The sequence below is a fragment of the Poromitra crassiceps genome (assembly GCF_964638095.1).
Source record: "Poromitra crassiceps genome assembly, chromosome: 5".
Taxonomy (NCBI): Eukaryota; Metazoa; Chordata; class Actinopteri; order Beryciformes; family Melamphaidae; genus Poromitra; species Poromitra crassiceps.
In genome coordinates this window covers 61272894-61295300 of record NC_139642.1, presented here as the reverse complement: position 1 = coordinate 61295300, position 22407 = coordinate 61272894, and the positions used below count along the sequence as shown (strand labels likewise).

At 43.3% G+C, this 22407-nt stretch overlaps 1 protein-coding gene across 1 annotated transcript in view; it reads left to right on the top strand.

The window, feature by feature from the left end:
- LOC310776667 (anoctamin-6-like) overlaps positions 1-22407 on the top strand; it is a gene marked incomplete at both ends in the record, with an annotated part of 81794 nt that overhangs the window by 49928 nt on the left and 9459 nt on the right. The window contains 6 exons of the mRNA XM_083636830.1: positions 3642-3811; positions 4560-4657; positions 4766-4899; positions 8609-8814; positions 16948-17153; positions 17721-17826. Coding sequence (XP_083492956.1) covers positions 3642-3811; positions 4560-4657; positions 4766-4899; positions 8609-8814; positions 16948-17153; positions 17721-17826 — 920 coding nt within the window. The remainder of the gene's footprint in view (positions 1-3641; positions 3812-4559; positions 4658-4765; positions 4900-8608; positions 8815-16947; positions 17154-17720; positions 17827-22407) is intronic.

Below are 22407 nucleotides of genomic sequence, written 5' to 3'. Positions count from 1 at the left end.
ATCTGATGAAATTTCGTCAAGTTGTTCCTCAGATATCGCGTTAACAAGCTTGAAAATGGCGTTCGAGAGGTCACAGTGACCTTGACCTTTGACCTTGGACCACCAAAATCTAATCAGATCATCCTTGAGCCTAAGTGAATGTTTAAGGCGAATCTGATGAAATTCCGTCAAGGCGTTCCTCAGATATGGCGTTAACAAACATCCGTACGGACGGACATCCGTACGGACGGACATCCGTACGGACGGACATCCGTACGGACGGACATCCGTACGGACGGCCGTACGGACGGACAACCCGGATCCATAATGCCTTCGGCCTGGCTTCGCCGGCGGAGGCATAAAAAGTGCATACTCAGAGAGAGTGCATCGTCTCCTCCGCCCAGCAGCGTTTAAGCTGCGTGAGAGAGACAGAGAGAGAGAGAGAGAGAGAGAGAGAGAGTGTGCATTATCTCCTCCTCTCAGCAGCATTTAGAGCTGTGATGGAAAGAAAAGAGTAACAAATGGACAGGTAATGATTCAGTACTCATAAACTACAGAGTATAATGCACCACTTTACAATAGGGTACACAAAAAGAGTAACTAATGGACAGGTAATAATTAAGTAATGATTCAGTATTCATAAACTACTGAGTATGATGCACCACTTTACAAAAGGGTACACAAAAAGAGTAACTAATGGACAGGTAATAATTAAGTAATTAAGTAATGAATAACTAACAATTAACTATACACTCCCAAACTGACCATTGACTAACCATTAACTAATGAGTAATTACTCTACTAAGGAACTAACAACTAATCATGAACTAATGATTAACTACTATACTCACAATGTGACCTTAACTAATGATTAACTAATGATTAACTAATACATTCACGCACTGACATTTTGGAATCATTAAGTAATGATTAACTACTCTATTCACGAGCTGACATTTAGTAATCATTAGGTAATGATTAATATAAGGAGAATATAGAATCCTGGCTTGCCTCTGGCCAGTGACACTTAGGAAAGACTAGGTGACAACCAAGTATAGTTTGGTGACGAGCTGGAGAGACAGTTGACGGCCGGAGAGACGGCAACCGGTACGGGATGGGATTAGCACCCCATCTTGGCTCTCTCGTGAGGGAGAAATCCACAAACGCTACGGATTAGCCTCCTGAAAATCTGCGCAAAGATCGGCACGGCCTGGGGTCCTTCAGGCTAGAGCGAGGTGCTCGACGCAGGTAAATGACGTGCAGCGCACAGGCCCTCTTGAGGCGTCCTTGAGGCATCCTCTCAGCCTCTGGATTGCCTTTGCCATGGGAGGGTCTGGAGAGACGAAGGAGGAGCACGGCCGGGAGTAACCCACAGAGCCTAGATCCTCCATGCACCGAAGGGCCAATACTGCGGCATAGCACTAGCTCTATTGCAGCGGATTGGGCGTTCTCGCTTACCCCTCCCGCGGGCAACGTTGCAGACAGAGTAGTAAGGCTGATCCGTGAGCGGCTTCTGGGACGCGAGTCGGGGTCTTAATTGGCCTCGGCTGGGTCTACTGGGCGAGGGTGTATGATGTTGACAGACCCGAAACACCTTACGACCCCAGATAACATCACTGATGACGCGTCCCAGCGCATGCGGCAGTAGTGTATTTGAGAATAAATAACTACTCTACTCAGGAAATTAGATACTAATCATTAACTAATGAATACCTACTCATTAACTATGATTAACTAGTGATTGACTAATGCCAAATTTTTCATTAGCTACTCATTAACTGGCTATTAGTTAATGGTTAGTTTACTAGTAACTACTATAGTATTTGTGTACGTTATTGTAAAGTGTTACCGAATACGTGGCCCTGCTGCTTCGCTGGCCCGGCCACTAATAATACAGGCAAATACAATAAGTGGCCCTGCCGCTTTGCTGGCCTGGACACTAATAAACATAGCAATTACAATAGGGTTTCCAATAATTAATAATAAACCTTCGGGGCTTGAACCCCTAATAATCAGTCCCTCCAGGAAATTGCGATTTTGCGATCACAATAATTAATGCAAATTCAACCAAACTCCGTGATATTTCCTGGGGCTTGCAATTTTTCAAAATTCCCGCGATTTCGCCGCAAAAAGTTAGTAAAATGCCGCATCTTTACCTGGGTTTGAGATATGTGTGCGCTGTCATCTTGCCTGGTTGCTGTGGGAACGAGGGACAACAATAGGAAGTGACGAGAGTATGGGACGTAACGTCATCGCATTGTGATGAGGAGGGCAAACCCCTCACATTTGCCAACAAAAATAACCGCAAAACAATTACCTAATGTTTTGCATGAAAGTGGAGGCAAACTATTTTGCACTCCGTGCAACACTGTCGTGGAGGCACAAACGGAAATTGTCACTGGACAGCCACTTTGCTAGCGCGAAGCATTTGAGACCCACACACACAGACACACACACAGGTGGCATATTTAGCTTAGGGTCTAGTAGTTTGAATATTTAACAAGGAACAAGGGATGAGGAGGACAGGGAAGGCATGAAGAGGAAATAAGGATAAGAGGAAAAATATGAAGCACTAAGCAAAAAGTATGAGAAAAGGCAAAGTGATAATAGCATTATTGAGGATGAGGAAGAAAGGAGAAGAGAAAAAAGCCAGAAAAAATGTAATTAAAAATTAATTAATAAAATCGAAAAAAATTACGCAACTCCGCAATTTTTGCCAGTTCCCGCAATTTTACCGCAAAAAATCACATAAAATGTCACAAATTGCATCGCAAATTTTGAGAAAAGCCGCCGCAAAATCAAGCATTTATGATCGCAATAATCACAAAAAACTCAGCGAAATCCTGGAGGGACTGAATAATGGCAACAATAAGGGGAGGCTCACTCTCCCACACTTTGAAAACCCCTGATGTATGGCATCTTGGTTAATGGTGACATTGCCTTTTAAAATTCTCACAACACAAACCTCCTCCCGTAACCTCCGCTCAACAAACAACCACCTCCTCCGTCCCCCCAGGACCAAACTCCGCACCATGGGAGACCGGGCATTCTGCTCGGCCGCTCCCCGTCTGTGGAACAGCCTTCCCGACCATCTAAGGGCACCACAGACGGTGGATGCTTTTAAAAAGGGACTGAAAACTTTCCTTTTTAATAAAGCCTTCTCCTAGCTCTATGCCTTTCTTTAGTTTCTCAGGCTTTTTTATGTGATTTTTAATGTTCTTTTAATTATGTTTTTCTTTTAAATTATTATTATTTTATTTTATTTCTCTCTATGTTTTTATCTTTTTAATTTTTATTATTTTATTATTTTTATTTTTACTTTTACCTCTGTAGCACTTTGGGATTTGGTCAAAATGAAAAGTGCATTATAAATTCAATTTATTATTATTATTATTATTAAAATTAGATTCTTCATAGTGACACTAGGCGAAGATGCAATTTTTTTCCTCCCCCCCTTTAATAGATGTAGGTTTACTTACAGGGGTATGTCTTTCGTGCGTGTACACCCCCCCCCCCCCCCACCCCCCCAGGTCTTAACAAGTTGTTTAATGAACAAATGGATTTTGAGGTCTAGTACTGACAGTAAATCAAAAGTAAAGGCATTATGTATGGTTTCACTTCATCTGACTTGTACACTTTTCATATCTGACACACGATAACAGAGCTTCCACGGACCATGACGGACTATGAGAACAGTTTGACTCTGAAGATGTTCCTCTTTCAATTCGTCAACTACTACTCCTCCATTTTCTACATTGCCTTCATCAAGGGAAAAGCAATTGGCTATCCTGGACGCCCTGTTTATATACTGGGAAACTACCGGAACGAGGAGGTACGGTTTGTCCATAATGTTTGCTCTGTGTTCATGTTGAACAAATCCTGCAGCCTAGTGCAGTAGTTATTTTTCATTACAAGTTGTTATCTTTATCACTCTAGTCTACATCTCTACAGTATCTGTCTGTCCGACCGTTACATACTTAAAGGAACACTCCGCCGATTTTCAATCAGCTTTATATCATTACAAAATCAGTAGTATATCAGAAAACTGTTAACAGTTATTGGGATTTGATTTGAGTTAAGTTGTGGACCAGTGGGGCGTCCGGGTAGTCTAGTGTCGTGTAGATTCCCTGCCTATACCAACACGAGGGTCGCAGGTTCGCGTCCCGTGTTACCTCCGGCTTGGTCGGGCGTCCATACAGGGACGATTGGCTGTTCTGCGTGTGAGAAGCCGAAATGAGGGTGTGTCCTCGTTGCTGCACTAGCGCCTGCTCTGGTCGGGCACCTGTTCGGGGCAGAAGGGAACTGGTGGGAATAGCGTGATCCTCCCACGTGCTACGTCCTGCCGGTGAAGCTCCCTGCCGTCAGGTGAAAAGAAGTGGCTGGCAACTGACTGCACATGTATTGGAGGAAGCATGTGTGTGTCTATGGCTCTCCCCAGATCGACAGAGGGGGAAAAACGGTTTAAAGTTTTCTGATATAAATACTACCGATGTTGTGGTGATACAAAGCTGGTTGAAAATAGGCGGGGTTCCCTTAACAACTCGCTTGCTTGTGTATTTTTGGTGGTCTTGTTTTTGCAGTGTGATCCTGGTGGTTGTCTGTTTGAGTTGACCACTCAGCTCGCCGTCATCATGAGTGCAAAAGCCGTCTTGAGTAACATCCAGGAGGTCTTGATGCCGTAAGCAGCCAGAAGCTGAACCAATTCTATGACATCATGCAACAAGAAGGAACACATCAAAAGTACAAGTGACATCATGTTGATATGCTCTCACCTCCTCCTCCACAGGGCAGTGAAGAACTACTACCGTGTTGTTCGCTCAAAGAACACTGTTGGCTCAGAGCCGGCGACTCGCTGGGAACAGGACTACAATCTCGAGGAAATAGACAAACAAGGACTGCTCCCTGAATATCTTGAGATGGGTAAGAGAAAAAAGGTTGAATTTAAACCTTACATGAGTGATTGATTTTTCATTTAAAGTCCCTGGAAACCAAAATCCACAAAAACGTTCTAACTACCGTATTTTATTTAGGGTCTTATGTTAGTAATTTTGTGCCTCAGAAATTATTATACATTACTTTCAACCCAAAGCCTTAAAATCAACACTTTTCTACAAGATTCTACAATGTACTTCCTCATTGAAGACAGCAGTGCGCGAGGTGCTAAAACGCAGGAGCTTATGACGTCATAAGCTCTATATAACCTTTGTACACGTGCGCAATCTGCCCTTCTCCTTTTGTCCGTTCTTTGCCCCCAGTGACAGCGCTCCCTCAGTGTCTGTCTGCCTCCCACTCTGTGTCGAGCGCTATGCTTCTCTCTCTCTCTCTCTCTCTCTCTCTCTCTCTCTCTCTCTCTCTCTCTCTCTCTCTCTCTCTCTCTCTCTCTCTCTCTCGGGACTAGTGTGAGAGAGAGCACAGAGAGAGACACACAGCCGCAACGAACACACGCACACGCACACACACACACACACACACACACACACACACACACACACACACACACACACACACACACACACACCCTCTCAAGCCCTCGTGTTCGACACACGCACTGGATCTCTCTTTCTCCGTTTCCCTCCCCCCCTCTCTCTCGTGCTCTCTCTCTCTCGGAGGAGAGAAATGTCACTGCTGCAGACGGACACGCCCACACATTCCGCGGGAGAAAATACACTCTAAAAAATAATCGATTCTCATGCGTTTTGCCACACCTGTCAAACCTAAATTTATATACTTTGCAACGTTCATCATTGTTCAAATTTGGCTGGTGGCTTATTAACATAGGGTCCTGTGATGTGATGAACTCAAAATGCTAAATAATAAAGAAATATTTCTGGTTTCCAGGGACTTTAATGTATTAGTTCATAGGGACAATGCACACCAATCAACAGTGAAACTGTAAGTGAGCCAGAGTTAGCCTGGACGGATAGTTTCCATCTGCTGTCCCTGGCCAGATGTTGCAAAGGCAGCCTAAATATATACATAGATAAAAAGATAAAAGTACTAGAGACTCAAGAGATACAATAAAACATAAAAGACTGGTTAGTACAATCACATGCAGACAGAACATAACCTAACATGACCTAATGCAGAACATATCTAGAACAGAAACACCTACAATAAAAGCACATAATATGACATAGAACACATAACATACATGTGTCAGATAAAACACCTACAATAAAAGCACATAATATGACATAGAGCTCATAGCATTCACACTAGAGCACAAAGCGGACACATCATCATGCATGCACAGCAACACTACAAGATCTGATCCCCCCATTTCATTAAGTGTCATGCTTTCAATGAAGCCCAGCCCCATAGACGGATTATGACTTCACGGGCCCCTGGGCCTGCCCCCCTCACGGGCCCCCCCTCACAGCGCCTCACGTTGCATCCTGGATAACAAGAATGAATGAATGAACCTGATGAAGCATCTGCGAATGCGAAACGCGTTGTATCTGTGAGCTGTTGCAAATAAATGCCACGTAAAAAGTTGGTCCAAGTCTGAGGAGTTTGTGCGGTCCGCTGGACTCTTAGTCTAGTGTTTGTTTATTTCTTATTCAGTGTAATTTTTCTTGCTGTGACCAGCACCTCCCGCTCTGGATGTGCACGAGTGCTCTACTTTTGATACAATAATGAGTATTCATGTTCTGTAATTCTACTCATATTCTAATATTTCTTATATTTCCATTTGTATACTTATTAAACAATAATTAGAGAGAGACCATGATGATGCCAGCCTTAAAATGAGATATTCCTCTAAATCTGGCTTCAAACAGGCAAAATTTCAAATGTAAAACAGACAATTTTTTTTCAAATTCGCAAAAACAGTCGCATACCATCCTTGATTTGATTTGATTTGATTTATTTATTTGTTCATGCATCCCAAAGGCACATGCAGATTCACAGTTGAATACCGTTACAATGAGAGGCACATGAAAGGGAGACCCCAAAGAAGCAAGAAATGCTTATGGTAGCCAAGGACCCAAGACATCAAAATTGCAAATCAGACAATACAGTTACGCCCTACACACCCAGCCGCCACTCATTCATCCACCCCCCACCCCCCACACACACCCACACCAACAACATCCATACACACACACACACACACACACACACACAGACGCACACTCACACAACACACACATACACATACTGTACACCAAATACATAATACCATTAGAGCAAGACACATTGCTCGTTACTAGGGATGGGGGAGAGTACTCGGGTACTCGAGTACTCGTTCATAACGTCATTAGTTGAGTAGCGTTTCAGCTGTCCGGGTACTCGCCCCACCCCCCTCCCCTTTAAAAATGGCAGCTCTGCACACGACACCACAGGTGAATCTGGCGATACAGACAGAGACAACATGCCGCCGCATAAGAGCAACGTTTGGAAGTATTTCGACAGAAGGGACGACACGACTGTGCAGTGCAGGTTATGTAATGCTAAACTTGCGTATCATAAACATACCAGTTCGATGCTTAACCACATGCGTGTAAAGCACAAGCTTGTGACGAAAATGGTGGCTGGAGATATGCTCCCGTTAAGCTTTGTGGAGGGGGGAGGCTTCCGCGAGTCAATGGCGTTTGTGGCACAACACACTCATGCTGACGGTGGCCGGTGAAAAGTGTCCTCTGCATATAACCCATCCAGGCATGTCCTTTCCTCCGAGGGGCAGGCCAGGAGCAGTGGTCGCTTTCTCGTACAGCGCCCGGGGACCAACTTCGGATGTTGTCGTCACTGGTCAGATGACGATGACGATCTGATCTTCTGCATGTTTTTAGTGGGGGGGTTATATACGGAGGAACCCCCCGGAGCACGGGGAGAACATGCAAACTCCACACAGAGAGAAAGGCCCTTTCGACGAGATAACCCACCTGGGCAGTAGGCACTGAAGATATGGGGGGGGAACACAACCACAGCGCCCCAAGTGTCCCAGGCGAGAAACGAACTCAGGACCTTCTAACTGTGAGGCGACAGCGCTACCGACTGCGCCACCGTACCCGGTATAGCAGACATGTATTGGAAATAGGCCGTCACTTTTTCCACAATTGTCTACTCGAACAAAGCGTTAACCATCCAACCACCGGAGTTTACTGAGGTAGGCCAACAGCTGCTGAGCTAACGTCAGATCACTGTCATGGTCCGTCCACATTTATTTCCTCACAATAAGTACTCCAGGCCATGCAAAAACGCTAACGTTGTGTGAACAGCCCCTAGACAGAATACTACCCCTGCTCTGTCATTATTATTGTTGTAATAGATATTCTTACAGACATAGCCTATGGCTAATGCGAAATTAACTGCAAACTTGGGTTCTGCTTGTGTTGTGTTTCTACACGGACATCCCCCCCCGGCGAGTACTCGATTACTCATCCATAATGGAAGGAGAGTACTCGAGTATTTAAATTACTTAAAATGCCCATCCCTACAAGTAAGGCAATTAAACATTTGTGTTGTCCGTCCATCCAATGTTCGTTAACGTGATATCTCAGGAACACCTTTACAGAATTTCTTTAAATTTGGCTCAAACGTCCACTTGGACTGAAGGATCACCTTGACTTGTTGGCGGAGGCATACAACCGCAATGTGGTTATTTCTAGTTACTTCTTGTCTCCTGCAGTGATCCAGTTTGGCTTTGTGACCCTGTTTGTGGCCTCCTTCCCTCTGGCCCCGCTCCTGGCGCTGATGAACAACGTGTGTGAGATCCGGATCGATGCTTGGAAATTCACCACTCAGTGCCGCCGCATGGTGCCAGAGAGGGCACAGGACATCGGGGTCTGGCTGCCCATTCTCCAGGGTGTTGCCCTCTTGGCTGTGATAACAAATGTAAGTCACTACTCCCATGCCTGCATGTCATGTCATGTGATGTCATGTCTTGTCATGTTGATGGAATCTCCATTATTTAATTATTTATATTTTTCCTTTTTAACACACATGTCCATACTATGAAACAATCATCTAAAACTAAGGATTTTTGATATTTTAATTCATTTTGATCCCAATTGGGCTGCTGCACATTAGGGTTTAATCCCGGGAAGCGGGATTCCCGGGAAATGCCGACTGGACCATTTCCCGTTTCCCGGGAAATACAATAGCGGGAAACAGGAAAAAATGAATTTAAGAAAATAGCTGTGCAGTCTATTGTAGCCTAAATTAAATAATGACTGTGATGGCGTAATGACCATTACTGCAGTTAATACGGTAATTCGTCCACACAGCCCACACCCACCTGTTGAGTGAGTCACACACTGAGAGCATTTTGCGTGGAGATACTTTATAAACAACAAAAACAACAAGGATGCCACATGTAACCTCTGTGAGCGAGTGATAAGATGTGGAGGACGATCAACAAGCGGGTTGCTGCGACATTTGGAGTCGCAGCAACATAAAACCCCATAAAACCCTGCAAGTGAAGCATACTTAACACCAAAAGCCTCGGTGGCCGAAATACTGTCAGAAATGGCAGCATATGACGGATTCTTAAAGCCGTGAATTTTGCACAAGCGGCGCAAGCCGTGATTGTTTGCACTAGTTTATTGATTCAATTGCACTTGAACAATGAATGTCACTTGGAAAGTAAATTAAATTATTTGGCTATTATAGAAAGGCTGCTGAACGCTATCAGAATATGGAATCCATCTCAGCTTAATTGAAACACGCAAAATAACTTGCTTTAACAAATTTAATTTGTTTATTGTCCAATATCACTTCCCAAATTAAGTGCTGTAACGAATTCCGTTTATTTATTGTCAAATAACATTTCCATGAGGCTGTTCTTATCAGCAGACGATCACATGCAATGAACACGACATTTCATATGAAGTTTTTATCTTAAATTATAATGTTTGTTAACATAAATTCATTATTTTTCTTTAATCCTATAATAAGAATGAGAATAATTATTGATATCAGCAAATAAGACACGACAGCATCAAATTAGCAACCCGTAGATTTAGGGATGTTCGATATTGGCTTTTTTACCGATATCCGATATCCGATAATGTCCAACTCTTAATTTCCGATACCGATATCAACCGATATCAACCGATACCGATATAAGCGGGCTTTTTTTCCACCAAAATTTCACATAACAAGTTACATAATGTAGCTTAATGTAGCTGAAGAGTTTAATATATAATATGCATGTTGTGTTAAAGTTGTAAGTGTTAGAGAAGCAAGCTTGTGACCAGAAGGTCGTCGGTTCAATCCCCGGGTCCGGCAGGATAAATCTGGGTGGGGAAAGTGAAAAGGCAGCGCTTGCCCCTCCCTCATTACCACCACTGAGGTGCCCTTGAGCAAGGCCCTTAACCCCAACCGCTCCAGTGGAGCTGCTCAGTGGCCAACAGATCAGACTGTGGTTGTACTGGTCAGCTTCCAGGTATGAATGTGTGTGTGAATGTGAACAGGGCACTCCTGAAAAAGAGAGCATTGCTCTCAGTGAGACTCCCCCTGTATTAAAAAATAATAATAATAATAATAATAATAATAATAATAATAATAATAATAATAATAATAATAATAATAATAATAATAATATCGGCATGAAAACCGATACCGATATTTTCCGATATCGATTTTTTAATGCTAATATCGGTAGGCCGATAATATCGGACATCCCTACATAGATTTATTAAAAATAATAATAATAATAATTAAAAAAAATTAAAAGGGAGATTTCTCTGGATTTCTTTTCATTTCCCGTTTCCCGCTATGCCTCATTTTCGGGGAAAATATTAAACCCTACTGCACATCCCAGCAAGCAAAATTACATCATGATGACGTTGTGATGACGTCTTTCAGTGACGTCCAGGACGTGGCCAAATCACAGCCGATTTGGGGATGATTTAGACGTCTACGCAGGAACGTCGAGCTGACGTCGAAATATGACATTACCATGAATGGGCATATTCAGTTATTCTGCTATGTACACAGTGTGTATTTAGCAGCTTTATCCATATACTGTAACTATGTCCAAATTAACAATTTATGCTACATAAAAAATAAATGCCCCAAGTGGGCTTTGAACCCAGGATCTCCAGCTTACCAGCCAAAACCTTTCATTTAAACCTTAATCTCGAAGAATCATTGAGGGTTCCCTCAAATTTTACAAGTGTCTCCACCAGCCTATAATGTAACGTTGTTTATCCCAGTGCTCCTGCACACACCGGCTATACGAGACATGAATATAGCCTCTACCGTAGCATTATGGCATAATCTTTGATCGGACATCACAGTGTGACCGTCTACAATTTGTGTAAGCAGAACCCCGAAATACATTAGCCCTGCCCAAAATGCTACATTCAATCTTCCAACTCATGTAGTTGACGCCTCGCTGGCAACAAGATATGCAATCTTCCCTAACATTAGTCCCCTAAACAGCCTACCGTAGTTCTTCAACAGAATCTGTACACTGTGATGATATTGCTGTCATAGGCCCTTCTGTTATGTGTCTGCTTCGTCATATTTAAGGCCAAGGGGGGTCATAGTGGGTAACCTTGTGGATGTCTCTCCTGGGCCCAATCCTTCTGTTCCATATATTAATTTAAAATTGTGTTGATGTAAAGTCTCCACAGGAGTTTTGGGCTTTTGAAGCCTCAAAAATCTTACATTTGAATGTCAGGAGTCTGCTGCCTAAACTGGATTATCGTAATGTGCTGAGAGGCCTCCCCTGACGTCTTTGTCCTTTCAGAGTCATGTCTGGGAGAACCCCCAACTCAGATATTGCCATAAATGGCTACAATCTTTTTAGAATAGATAGGAAATCTAAAGGAGGTGCGATTTTTGTGAGAGAACATCTAGCTATTCCTGCAATTTCCTCTGTTCCCAATTTTTTTTTAATATGTTGCTTTGGCCTTAAAGGAATTTAGGAAACGGTTGTCTACATATGTCTCATCCGAATTGGTTATTTTGGCTGACCTGAATTTGGACTAGCTCTCTGAGAATTCTACTAGACTGAAGCAGCTTTATTTAGAATTAGACCTGTCTCAGCTCATTCAGGATACCACGAGACCAAATATAAAGAATCCCTCTAAATCCACTTTGATTGACCTTGTGCTGACCAACAGACCATTGAAATACCCTCATAGTGGGTCTTTGCTCAAGGTGGCCAAAGTCACTAAGTGTCATTAGGAAACATAGTTTTAAAGATTTTATAGAGCAGGGATTTTTACATGATTTATTTTATTCTGATTTGGAGTGGATCCATTTTAATTCCAGACTGACTTAGCGTTTAATCAATTTTCTTATATCTTTAACTCGATTATGGAGAAACATGCCCCTTACAAGAACTTTCGAGTCAAAAATCCCCATCTCTAGCCCCTGGTTCTCAGCGGATCTTACACAAACCCTTCAACTTACAGATGTGGCCTGGTCACCCGTCGGAGTTGGGCCCAAGCTCAGGCTTTGCCGTGTTGGTTTTCATTCAGTAGGTGTCTGGGAATAACCTAACTCCGCCAGATGGGGCGGTATTGAGTTCACAAGTTCACAATACCACCACCATCTGATCCCAGCTCAAGGATTGGAGTTTAAACCGCCCCGGGCCCAGGCGACCCAATCAGGGGCAACTACGGGCGGGCTCTAGGCGAGACCGGGTGTGACGCCACCGAGAAGCACCTGTGCCTTGTAGTTCTTTCACTATTCAACATGGCGGCGGCTACCGAGGCTAGCTCCAATGGGCTAGCTACAATGGTTATGTTGTATGTTGGGGTCAAACATTCTTTTCAAAATAATAAGCTAACATAAACATTAAACACTTGATCTTACAGTGAGTATGAAACTGTAACCGTATTGCTGTAATGTTATCAAGTATGAATGTTAGTAAACTTTATTACTATGACTCATTGTTGTAGGATTTGGGGAGCCAGCCTTCAGAGCTTTGCCAGGCTGGGACTTTGATTTATGTCAGAAGGAACAATGCAGAAGAGTTGTGCATATATGGGACTTACTCCGTAGAACTGAAGTGGTAAGTTCAGAAAATATGTGTTTTATTACTCCAGCTAACGTTATCGGTTTTATGGGGTGCAAGCGAACAGCTTGTTCAAGCTAACCGTCTGTTCATAGCAATGTCCAATCAACAGGCTGTTAGCTTGCAAGCGCTAGTCTTTCATGGTCTGCATACCATTACAAACAACCGATAACGTTAGCTGGAATAATGCAATAGACACCTATTTTCAGTACTTAGCAGCCATTAGCTAGCTTTAAGGCTAGTAGAATGGCTAGCCGTTAGCCATTCACGCAAGAGTCACACAAACGGTTTTATTTGGTGTAAAGCATGAGGATAGTTTTTATAAGGATATCTCAAGTGCTTTGACTGTGGGGATTTGTTCACAAAGCCCCTCTCATTACTGCCCAGTAAACGCTATGTAGCCGGCTTCAGTTAGATTTAATCTGTTAAACCAACATTTGCTCCAAAAGGAAATAAATCACAACGTTAATCAAAATGCCACTGAAACATTAGCTAATCAACACAGACTGCAAAGACGCTTGCATTGGGACTTTTCCTTTTCCTAAACGTTTCCTTCAAGTTTAATGATCTCTCCATTCAATAAATGATACTGTGAAGTGTGAATATACTGTAGCTGTCACAAGCATAGTGACTGCTCCTGGCGTTTCCACCAACAAGTAGGCCGAGGTCATTTTTTTTTTTTTTTATCATTACACACATGTACACTTGTACGTGGCGGCTGTAGGTCAGGAGGTAGAGCGGGTCGTCCACTAATCGCTTTGGATAAAAGAGGTCGGTGGTTCGATTCTTTTTGCTGGAGTCTGTGTTGTTGTTTGTTTTTTGCTGGCAGCTAGTGATGAACGTACAGTAACGTCACTGCCTGTTAGCCTTCTTCTTTGTTGGTAATATTTCCGGCCGGAGCCAGGAGGACAACGGGCAGGCTTGTGATTTGTGAACGGGCAGAACATCACATCTGCCAAATTAACAAACTAACTATTGATAATTGCGGGGGTTCTTGCACCTAGCGTTATATTTTATAATAAATAAATAAATAAATAAACGTGGGATTTATATAGAGCTTTTCAAGGACTCAAAGACGCTTTCCACTAAACACTAAAAGGGCGGGGGCGACGAAGGTGCAACAGGCAATGGACAAACACGACACAGACACACAGGGATAGGCAGGGGGAGAAGAGATGGGTCTTGAGGCGGGATTGGAATCCAGTGAGGGACTCTGATTCTCTAATGTCAGGGGGAGGGAGTTCCAGAGCTTGGGAGCTGCCCTGGAGAAGGGTCTGTCACCGAAACTGTGGAGGTTGGACTTGGGAGTGGAGAGAAGGCCGGCCGTGCTGGATCTGAGGGACCGGGAGGGTTGGTAGGGGGAGAGGAGGTTGGTGAGGTATTGGGGGGGGCAGTTGGTGAAGAGCTTTGTATGTGATGACGAGGATTTTGTAGGTGATCCGGGAGGAGACGGGAAGCCAGTGGAGTTGTTTTAGGACTGGGGTGATGTGGTGCCAGGATTTGGTGTGGGTGAGGAGTCGGGCGGCTGCGTTCTGGACCAGTTGGAGTCTATTGATGAGGGTGGAGTTGGTGCCATAGAGGAGTGAGTTGCAGTAGTCCAGACGGGAGGAGATGAAGGCGTTGGATGAGTGTTTCAGCAGCAGGATGAGAAAGGGAGGACCAGATCTTTGCAATGTTGCGGAGATGGTAGAATGAGGATTTAACAACTTGGTGGATGTGGAGCTCAAGGGAAAGGGTGGGATCGAGGATTACACCAAGGTTGCGTGCCTGAGGAGATGGGGAAACGGTGGTGCAGTCAATGGTGAGTGAGGAGTTGTTGAGTTTGCTGAGGATTTGGAGCCGATGATGAGTAGTTCCGTTTTGTCACTGTTGAGTTGTAGAAAGTTGTGTTGCATCCAGACTTTTATTGCAGACAGACAGGAGTTGATATGGGAGAGGGGTGGGTTGTGGGGGGATTTGGTGCTGAGGTAAATCTGGGTGTCATCGGCGTAGCAGTGGAAGTTGAGGTTGAAGTGGCGGAGGATCTGATCGAGGGGGAGGATGTAGATGATGAGTGGGCCGAGTACAGAACCTTGAGGGACACCATGTGTGGCTGTGGAGGGGGCAGAGGAGTGATTGTGGAGGGAAATGAAATGAGAGCGGTTGGAGAGGTAGGACTGGAGCCAACTGAGTGCGGTGCAACAACACTAAAAACATGATGGCTGCTAGCTTGATCTGTAACTAAATGTTTTGTTGCTAACGTCATTTGGCTAGCTAGTAGCGTTAGCTGCTCATAAATCCTAACTTGCATAATATGGCAAGGGGGTTAAATACCATTCTGCTGCCGGTTGAGAGGAGCAAGGTTCTTCGGTTCTTCTTCTTCTTCTTTTGGTTTTAACAACTTTAACAACTTTCAGGTGCATTCCCGCCACCCACTGATCTGGAGTGTGGACTAAAATCTCTCGCGTTATTTGAGGTAACCTCACATTATTTGAGGTAGCGGCTCTACGCCACCACCCCACCTCTCCCCTCCCCCCGCGAAGTGGGCGTGGCTACAACCATTCAATGCGACACGCCCAGACAATTCTGCTTGTTTCTCTATGACTTTCACACCTAAATTTATATACTTTTGCGACGTTCATTGTCGTTCAAATTTTGTTGGTGGCTTATTAACATAGGAGAATTGAGGTAAAGCGCACAACTCCTTATATGAAAAACAGACCGGGTGCCTGGATAATAGATAACAATGAAAGAGGAGAGCCGACACTTTCTCTTTCTAATTGTTGACAACAGTGTGCGAACTATACTGTGGCTTTCGGGGGAGCCGACTTTTGAGGGGCTCAAATTCATAAAAGGGCACTACAGCCGCCGTCCAAAGGGCGGCGGCGGAAATTTGAGGCAATTTGAAGGCTCATTTGAATTTGAATAAATTTGAATAACTCATTTTAAATCAGCACGCTCAAAGACACGGATACAGCTCTTGTCTGTTCCACTTTTCTCTCCAAGAGAGAAAAGCGCGCTGCGCACACAGAGAGGGAGGGAGGGTGAGAGAGCACAGAAAGGCGAAACGGGCGCACTGCTCTCCATATACACTGCATCCACATTCACAAGAACATGATATCTCTGCCCAACACTTTTATCCACTCCATAACGCACATGTCCCACTCACTGTGAAGTTCCTGACGCATTCCATCTCACAAACAGTCCTCCATATGCGGGAGGACTCAGAGGTAGGCTATTCCAGCTTCACCTCGTCGTCACTTTTTCCACATCTGCGTTTGAAGTAGAAGCGACTTGTTGCTGTTCAACTGACGGCTGCTTCCATTTCTTCGTGAATGTAAAGTTTGTCAAACTGCCTTGTTTTCTTTTTGACATCTTGCTGTTGTTTTAAATCTGACCTGCCCGCGTGAGTGACGTTTGATTTGCACCTGCGCCGCCACGCTTCGATGTGGTGATGATAAGAATAACATGCATGTCGGTATAGGGGCTTAGCTACAGTGAATTTGACAGTGATTGAGCACACTCTGAATCATACGATTAAAATAGCGTAATTTTACGCATTATTCACTATGAAGGTGAAAAAGAAATAGAAAATACATGGGGTAATATATATTAGTCAATAATTTAGAGACCCCCCCAAATTTCACAAGTCAGCCTTTCAGGGGGTCTACTACTTATTTAAGGGGAGCCAAAGCCCCCCCAGCTCCCCCGTAGTTCGCACCCTGGTTGACAAAGGCTTTACGCCGAAACGTCCGATTTTTCTCTGCCCAATAAAAGGCTTTTTTTCAAATTAGCCTACCGTGAGTGCCGGCTCTCCTCTTTCATTATTAACATAGGATCCTGTGGTATGATGAACTCAAAATACATATTTATTTTGCGTTTCCAGGGTCTTTAAGCCACGGGCTCTAGCCTCTAGTTCAGATTGTGATAGTAGCACTTTAAATGTGAAATGGCACATGTAAAAAGAAAATCCTGCTTTCAGTGTATTTACTCAGTCATGTCTGGTGTTTCAACAGGCCATGACCATTGCTTTTACATCAGACATGATTCCACGCTTGGTGTACTACTGGCTTCACTCAGTGTCACCATATGGAGAGCACTCAGACCACACCATGAAGGGCTACATCAACAGCTCCCTGTCAACATTCAACATTGATGACTTCACTAACCAGAGCAGGCCCCTGAACATACCTGACTGGTTCACAAACCTCACCACATGCAGGTACACAGCAGTTGACAAATTGATCCCAATATTATGTGTTCATGCTGGATTCTCTGCAGTATGAATTTTACCTGGAGGGATTTTGTACAGTTGAGTTTGATCCACCATATCCACCATTTGAAAAATAGGACACATCTCTCAAAATGATCGCTAGGCTGGGACAATTAAAAACAAATTTGAATACAATTTGCAGGAAAGTTGCTTGACAAAAATTATAAATTTTTATAGATTACATGACACACACATGGTTCCTCTGAATTCTAGAGATATTTAATCATATTAGGTAATGATTTCTTCAGAATAGGCATAAGCCTTTTGGAAATTAACTAATAGCTGTTCCTACAGTGGTTTGATCGTGTTGCCTTTGAGCAGAGTCAGCTAACCGGCAGCTTCCATACAACCTTGATCATCTTTACTTTTTAACGGAAATTGCAAAAATGACCACAGATCAGTATCAGTTTGGGTGGCTGGATATTCTGAAAAAGAAAAGAAGTGGTGGTGGTGGTGGTGGTGGTGCTTCCAAGCTGATCTTTGGTGCCATTTAACAGTCAATGTTTTCCTTTTTAGGTATCGAGATTACCGGCATCCTCCCAGCGATATGCATCCGTATGAGTACACTTTGTACTACTGGCATGTGATCGCTGCCAAGCTGTCTTTTATCATTCTTGTAGAGGTGAGTGAGAGTATGATGAGCAATCTTTGACACTCAGAATATTTGATGCATCTACACCAGTGGTTTTCAAAGTGGCAGGCGGGCCTCCCCAGGGGGCGCCAAACACTTTAAGGGGAGGCTCAGTGAATGGAAGTGAAAACATATTACATTAGTTACTGTATTACATTCGTTATCAAAAGGAGTAGGAGATCACATAGGCCCCTATCGTTGTATCAGCCTATAAACTGCGCTGAACGCCCAGCGCAGTGGGCGTGGACCAGCCCACTCGATATCTTGGTGTCGGCGCTACACGCAGCCTTAAGCATTACAGCCACGCCTTTTAAGCGTAAAATTATGCACAGTCTGCTCATTGGTGAAGTGCAGTAAAGAGTCACAAGCTTGCCTTTTAAGCTCCAATTCCACGGAGAAATCCAGTAAAACCAGACAAGCCAAGCGCTCTGCTCCCCCCCCCCCCCCCTCCCTTCATCCCGTCTGTCTGTCTCCATATATAGGCTATTATTCCATATTATTATGCTTCTCAAACCAATCTAACTGCAGTTTAAATACTGCAAGCATGTAAATACGCTACACTATAGCAAGATCAAAGTGAAAAGAATGTTCTAAACGCATCAGCTAGAAAAATATAGCCTATCCCTATATGATGAGATTAATTAGATTGGTGAAAGTTTGTCCAGAAAGATATCGTTTTCCCTCCCCTGCTGCACAGGTAGGATGATGCACATAAATATAGCCTACATTATGTAAAGTCATTGCAGAAATTTCTTTTTATTGTAAAATGCCGAAACGCCCATTCTCGCCCATTTTGGGACTGCGCCACACCCATTCCGCCTAAAGCGCATTTGGCAGCCTAAAGCCATGTTGATATCTTCCCGAGGCAGGCGCAAGGCACGTTGTTTTTTTTGCGTTTAAGGCCCGTTTTAGCGCCGAAGGCCTGTGGGAGAATAGGGCCCATAGCCTTTGGCCCAGTCCCAATTCTTATTTTTACCCCTACCCCTTGTTTTTGAGTGTCCCTCACTTTGGCCCTTGCCCTTCAAAACGGAGCCACAAGGGGTAGGGATAAAAAACAATCACCTAGGATTGGAAATGGGACACCACTCATTACCTCATCATTTTGCCCAACTGTGATTAAAAAGCTATTTCTGGTTCAAACAGATTGATTGAAGTCGGCAGATTCCCATAGATACACTATTCTGTCATCATATTGCATATTACAAGAAATGAATTACCGGTAAATACATTTTTGACAACATATTAATATTTAAATTATACTATTTTATTAGTTGGCTGGTTGATTTTATTTTATTTTATTATGGATATAAAAAAAAACATCACAATCCAAGGGATATCATGTGAAAGTGCAACCACTTATTTCCAACATGGTCCCTGTTGTTAAGGACATGAAAACATGATTATAACATAGCCATAGTATTCACCTTATTTGCCCATATAAAGACGCTTCTGCATAACGTCATTTTGTAATCGTCTTTACGTTTTAGACCCGGAAGTAGATTACGCCTACCGTAATCATTTTTAGACTAGCCAAAAAGCTGTTTTCAAGCAAAAAAACAAACTGTTTTAAAGTTTTAATATTTTTTCGGATGAGAACGTAACATTCCAAATATGTGACCAGTTTATCAGAATAACGCCTATTTGGACATTTTCAACGAGCAGCGAGGACTGAGAGCGCTGGCTGTGTGACCAGTCGGACTAGCTAGTAGTCAACCCAATGTACTGGCAGTGAGAAAACACTGTCAATGTGCTTTTGTAACTAACGTTAAATGCTGACCGGGTACAGCCATCGGCTCCTCGCAGCAGTAACGCTATGAACATGCAACTGAAGTTGGCCGCAGTGTAGCTTCTGAATTTTGCCAAACTTAATTAGCGCTGAACCGGAAGAACAAATACAATTGCGTATAATACGGAAGAGAAAAAGTGGGTGGGGCTGCATAAGGTGAATAGCCTATTCAAATTGATCACAACAACGGGCGCAAGCGCAAATTAGAGGCGTGCCAAATCATTTATGCACGGCGCAAACGGGATTTGGGCGGTGTTAACCACCATAATTATTCATAGGTGTGGCCTGGCAATGCCTGGGCGTAACATCAATCAAACCAGATTTCCGTCTTGCAGTCCCTGTAATACAGTTTGCGTGAGGCATGCTCTAATTCTCCCCATGCGTAATTTGTATAGATGTAGGCCTATTGACTGTATATACTGTATTATTATCCCTATCTCATAATGACACCATCACATCATATACCTGTTAAAAACATCTGAGTTTTGATGCAATTCGGGTTATTTTGTTGGCTGGTGTGGGACAATAGAAACCTGCATGTGGCGGAGACAAAAGAAAAGATTGGAGGATTTACAGTGGACTCAATTAAATAATAATAATAATAATACATTTATTTTATATAGCGCTTTTCAAGAACTCAAAGTCGCTTTACAGAATACATGGGTCAAACATAAAACATAACAGAGACAGACATAAAACACAGACAAACGGGTGGGGGGGGGGGGGGGGGGTTGGCCACAGCAACCAGAGAGCAGCGGCAGCCAAACGCGCCAGCGTTCACTCAACCGGAGCAGGGCCAACCTCTGAACATAAAACATAACTGAGGCAGACATAAAACACAGACAAACAACAAACAAAAAGAAAGGAAGGAGAGGGTAGGACTGTGCGTGCATGTCCATGTATGTGGGCCCAAGAGTCATTGGAGTTATAGTTATAGTCATAAAGAGTTATATAGAGCAGGGTGGATGGAGTGGGCCCCAGGCTGCAGAGCAGGTGAAACATTGAGCTGCCGACTCGTGCCGAGGACAGAGAGAGATGGAGAGAGCTTGTGACAGATCGGCTGTGGTGCCAATGACCCTCCGGGTTTATCAGATAGCAGATGAAGGTGAATAGCCTATTGCAAGTAGGCTACAATGTTTCTCAAAGTTTTCTCAATTAATTTACCATAACCCCTCCTTGCGATGTGACAAAAGTTTCTCAGTCAATTATAGTTGATTGCCTCACCGAATAATCTGCTGGTTACCCAATTTTAGCAGCAGAATTTGACGTCCTGGCGTGGCACGTCCGTGCGTAATGACGTTTCTGCGCTGCGCAGCACGGAGATTATGGTGCGATCAAGCGCAGCCAGTGTTTTAGCGTCTGGAGCGCAGCTAAGAGGTGCTTTTCAAAGCTCTTAGCGCAAAGTAATTGCACGCTGCTGACAATAGGATAATGCCATCTATCCCCATATTTTTGTGCTGAAACGCCTTGGTTGAGCCTATGCCCAGTACAATTATAACAGGCATGCGCTTATGCACGATCCCAATTTGCATTGCGCACAGCAAAACGCCCTAAACGCTAAATTACCGCTTTTGTGAAGATAGGCCCTAAATGCCTTCAGACAGACACTTTTCTATATATTTGGTCTAGTCTAAATTATGTCAAACAGCAATAAATCTTGGCTCACATTGTTGAGTGTCTATGGGATCAAATAACATAATCATGATCCAATAGGTCTCCAGGAATTGAGTGAGGGGAGTGCCTTTTTCCAAGCTTTGTCTGGGGGGTGACCCAGAGTCACAGACTTTGAAAACCCCTGGTCTAGACTACTGTAAGCTCTCCTCATTGAAGACAATTATTGAAGTGCATGCTGTTCCTTCCCCAATAAAAGATTAATTTGATTTTGATAATCTACAATAAATTTAACAGTACACTAGTGACCATTAAACTGTTAGATTAGTAGTACTATTTCATATAAAAAAAATGCAACTGGGGCTAATAAGTCCATGTATTAAATCATTCACACTGGCCTATTTTGTATTAAATACACTAATACAAGTGTCTTCCTCTCCTTACAGCACATTGTTTACCTTACCGAGTTCATCCTGGGCTACGCGATCCCAGACATGCCAAAGGCTATCAAAAAGCAGATCAAACATGAGGCAGAATTAATGCAGGAAATGCGTGAAAAACTCTTGCATGATCACAAGCATGAACAGCAAATGAAATGAATGACTTAAAGCAGGACTAACCCCCCAAAACACTTTTTTTCAGCTTCTAACCAATATAAATGGCTTTTGGTGTGCATGGTGTGTGAAGGATTCTGGTCAAAATATTCACATTTGAAACCAAACTGTAACAATTGTACAGACTGTATCATTTTTGGCAGCAAGAGCACCCTCTATGGCAGTGATACTCAACTGGCAGCCCGCGGGCCGCCTGCTGTGTGGCCCGCGATGGAATTGCAAAAAATATATATATATTATATATATATTTTTTTTACAGTGCACCTGAACGCAACATGCAAGATACCTGCTGAATAAGTGTCCAAATGTTCATGTCATTCTGGCCAATACTCCACTTCTGTTATAGCATTTCAGTCTGGAATATCTTTCAATAATCTATGATTTAGCTGCTAAATTGTCAAATACTTGTACTTAATAGGGGTGTCACAATATATCGTCCCACGAAATTTCGCGATAGTAAAACGTCACGATATGTATCGTTGAGATGAAATCTCATATCGCAATTTTTTTTTTTTTTTTCCCAAAACTTTTTTTTTTTTTTTTTTTTTTTTCAAAAATAGA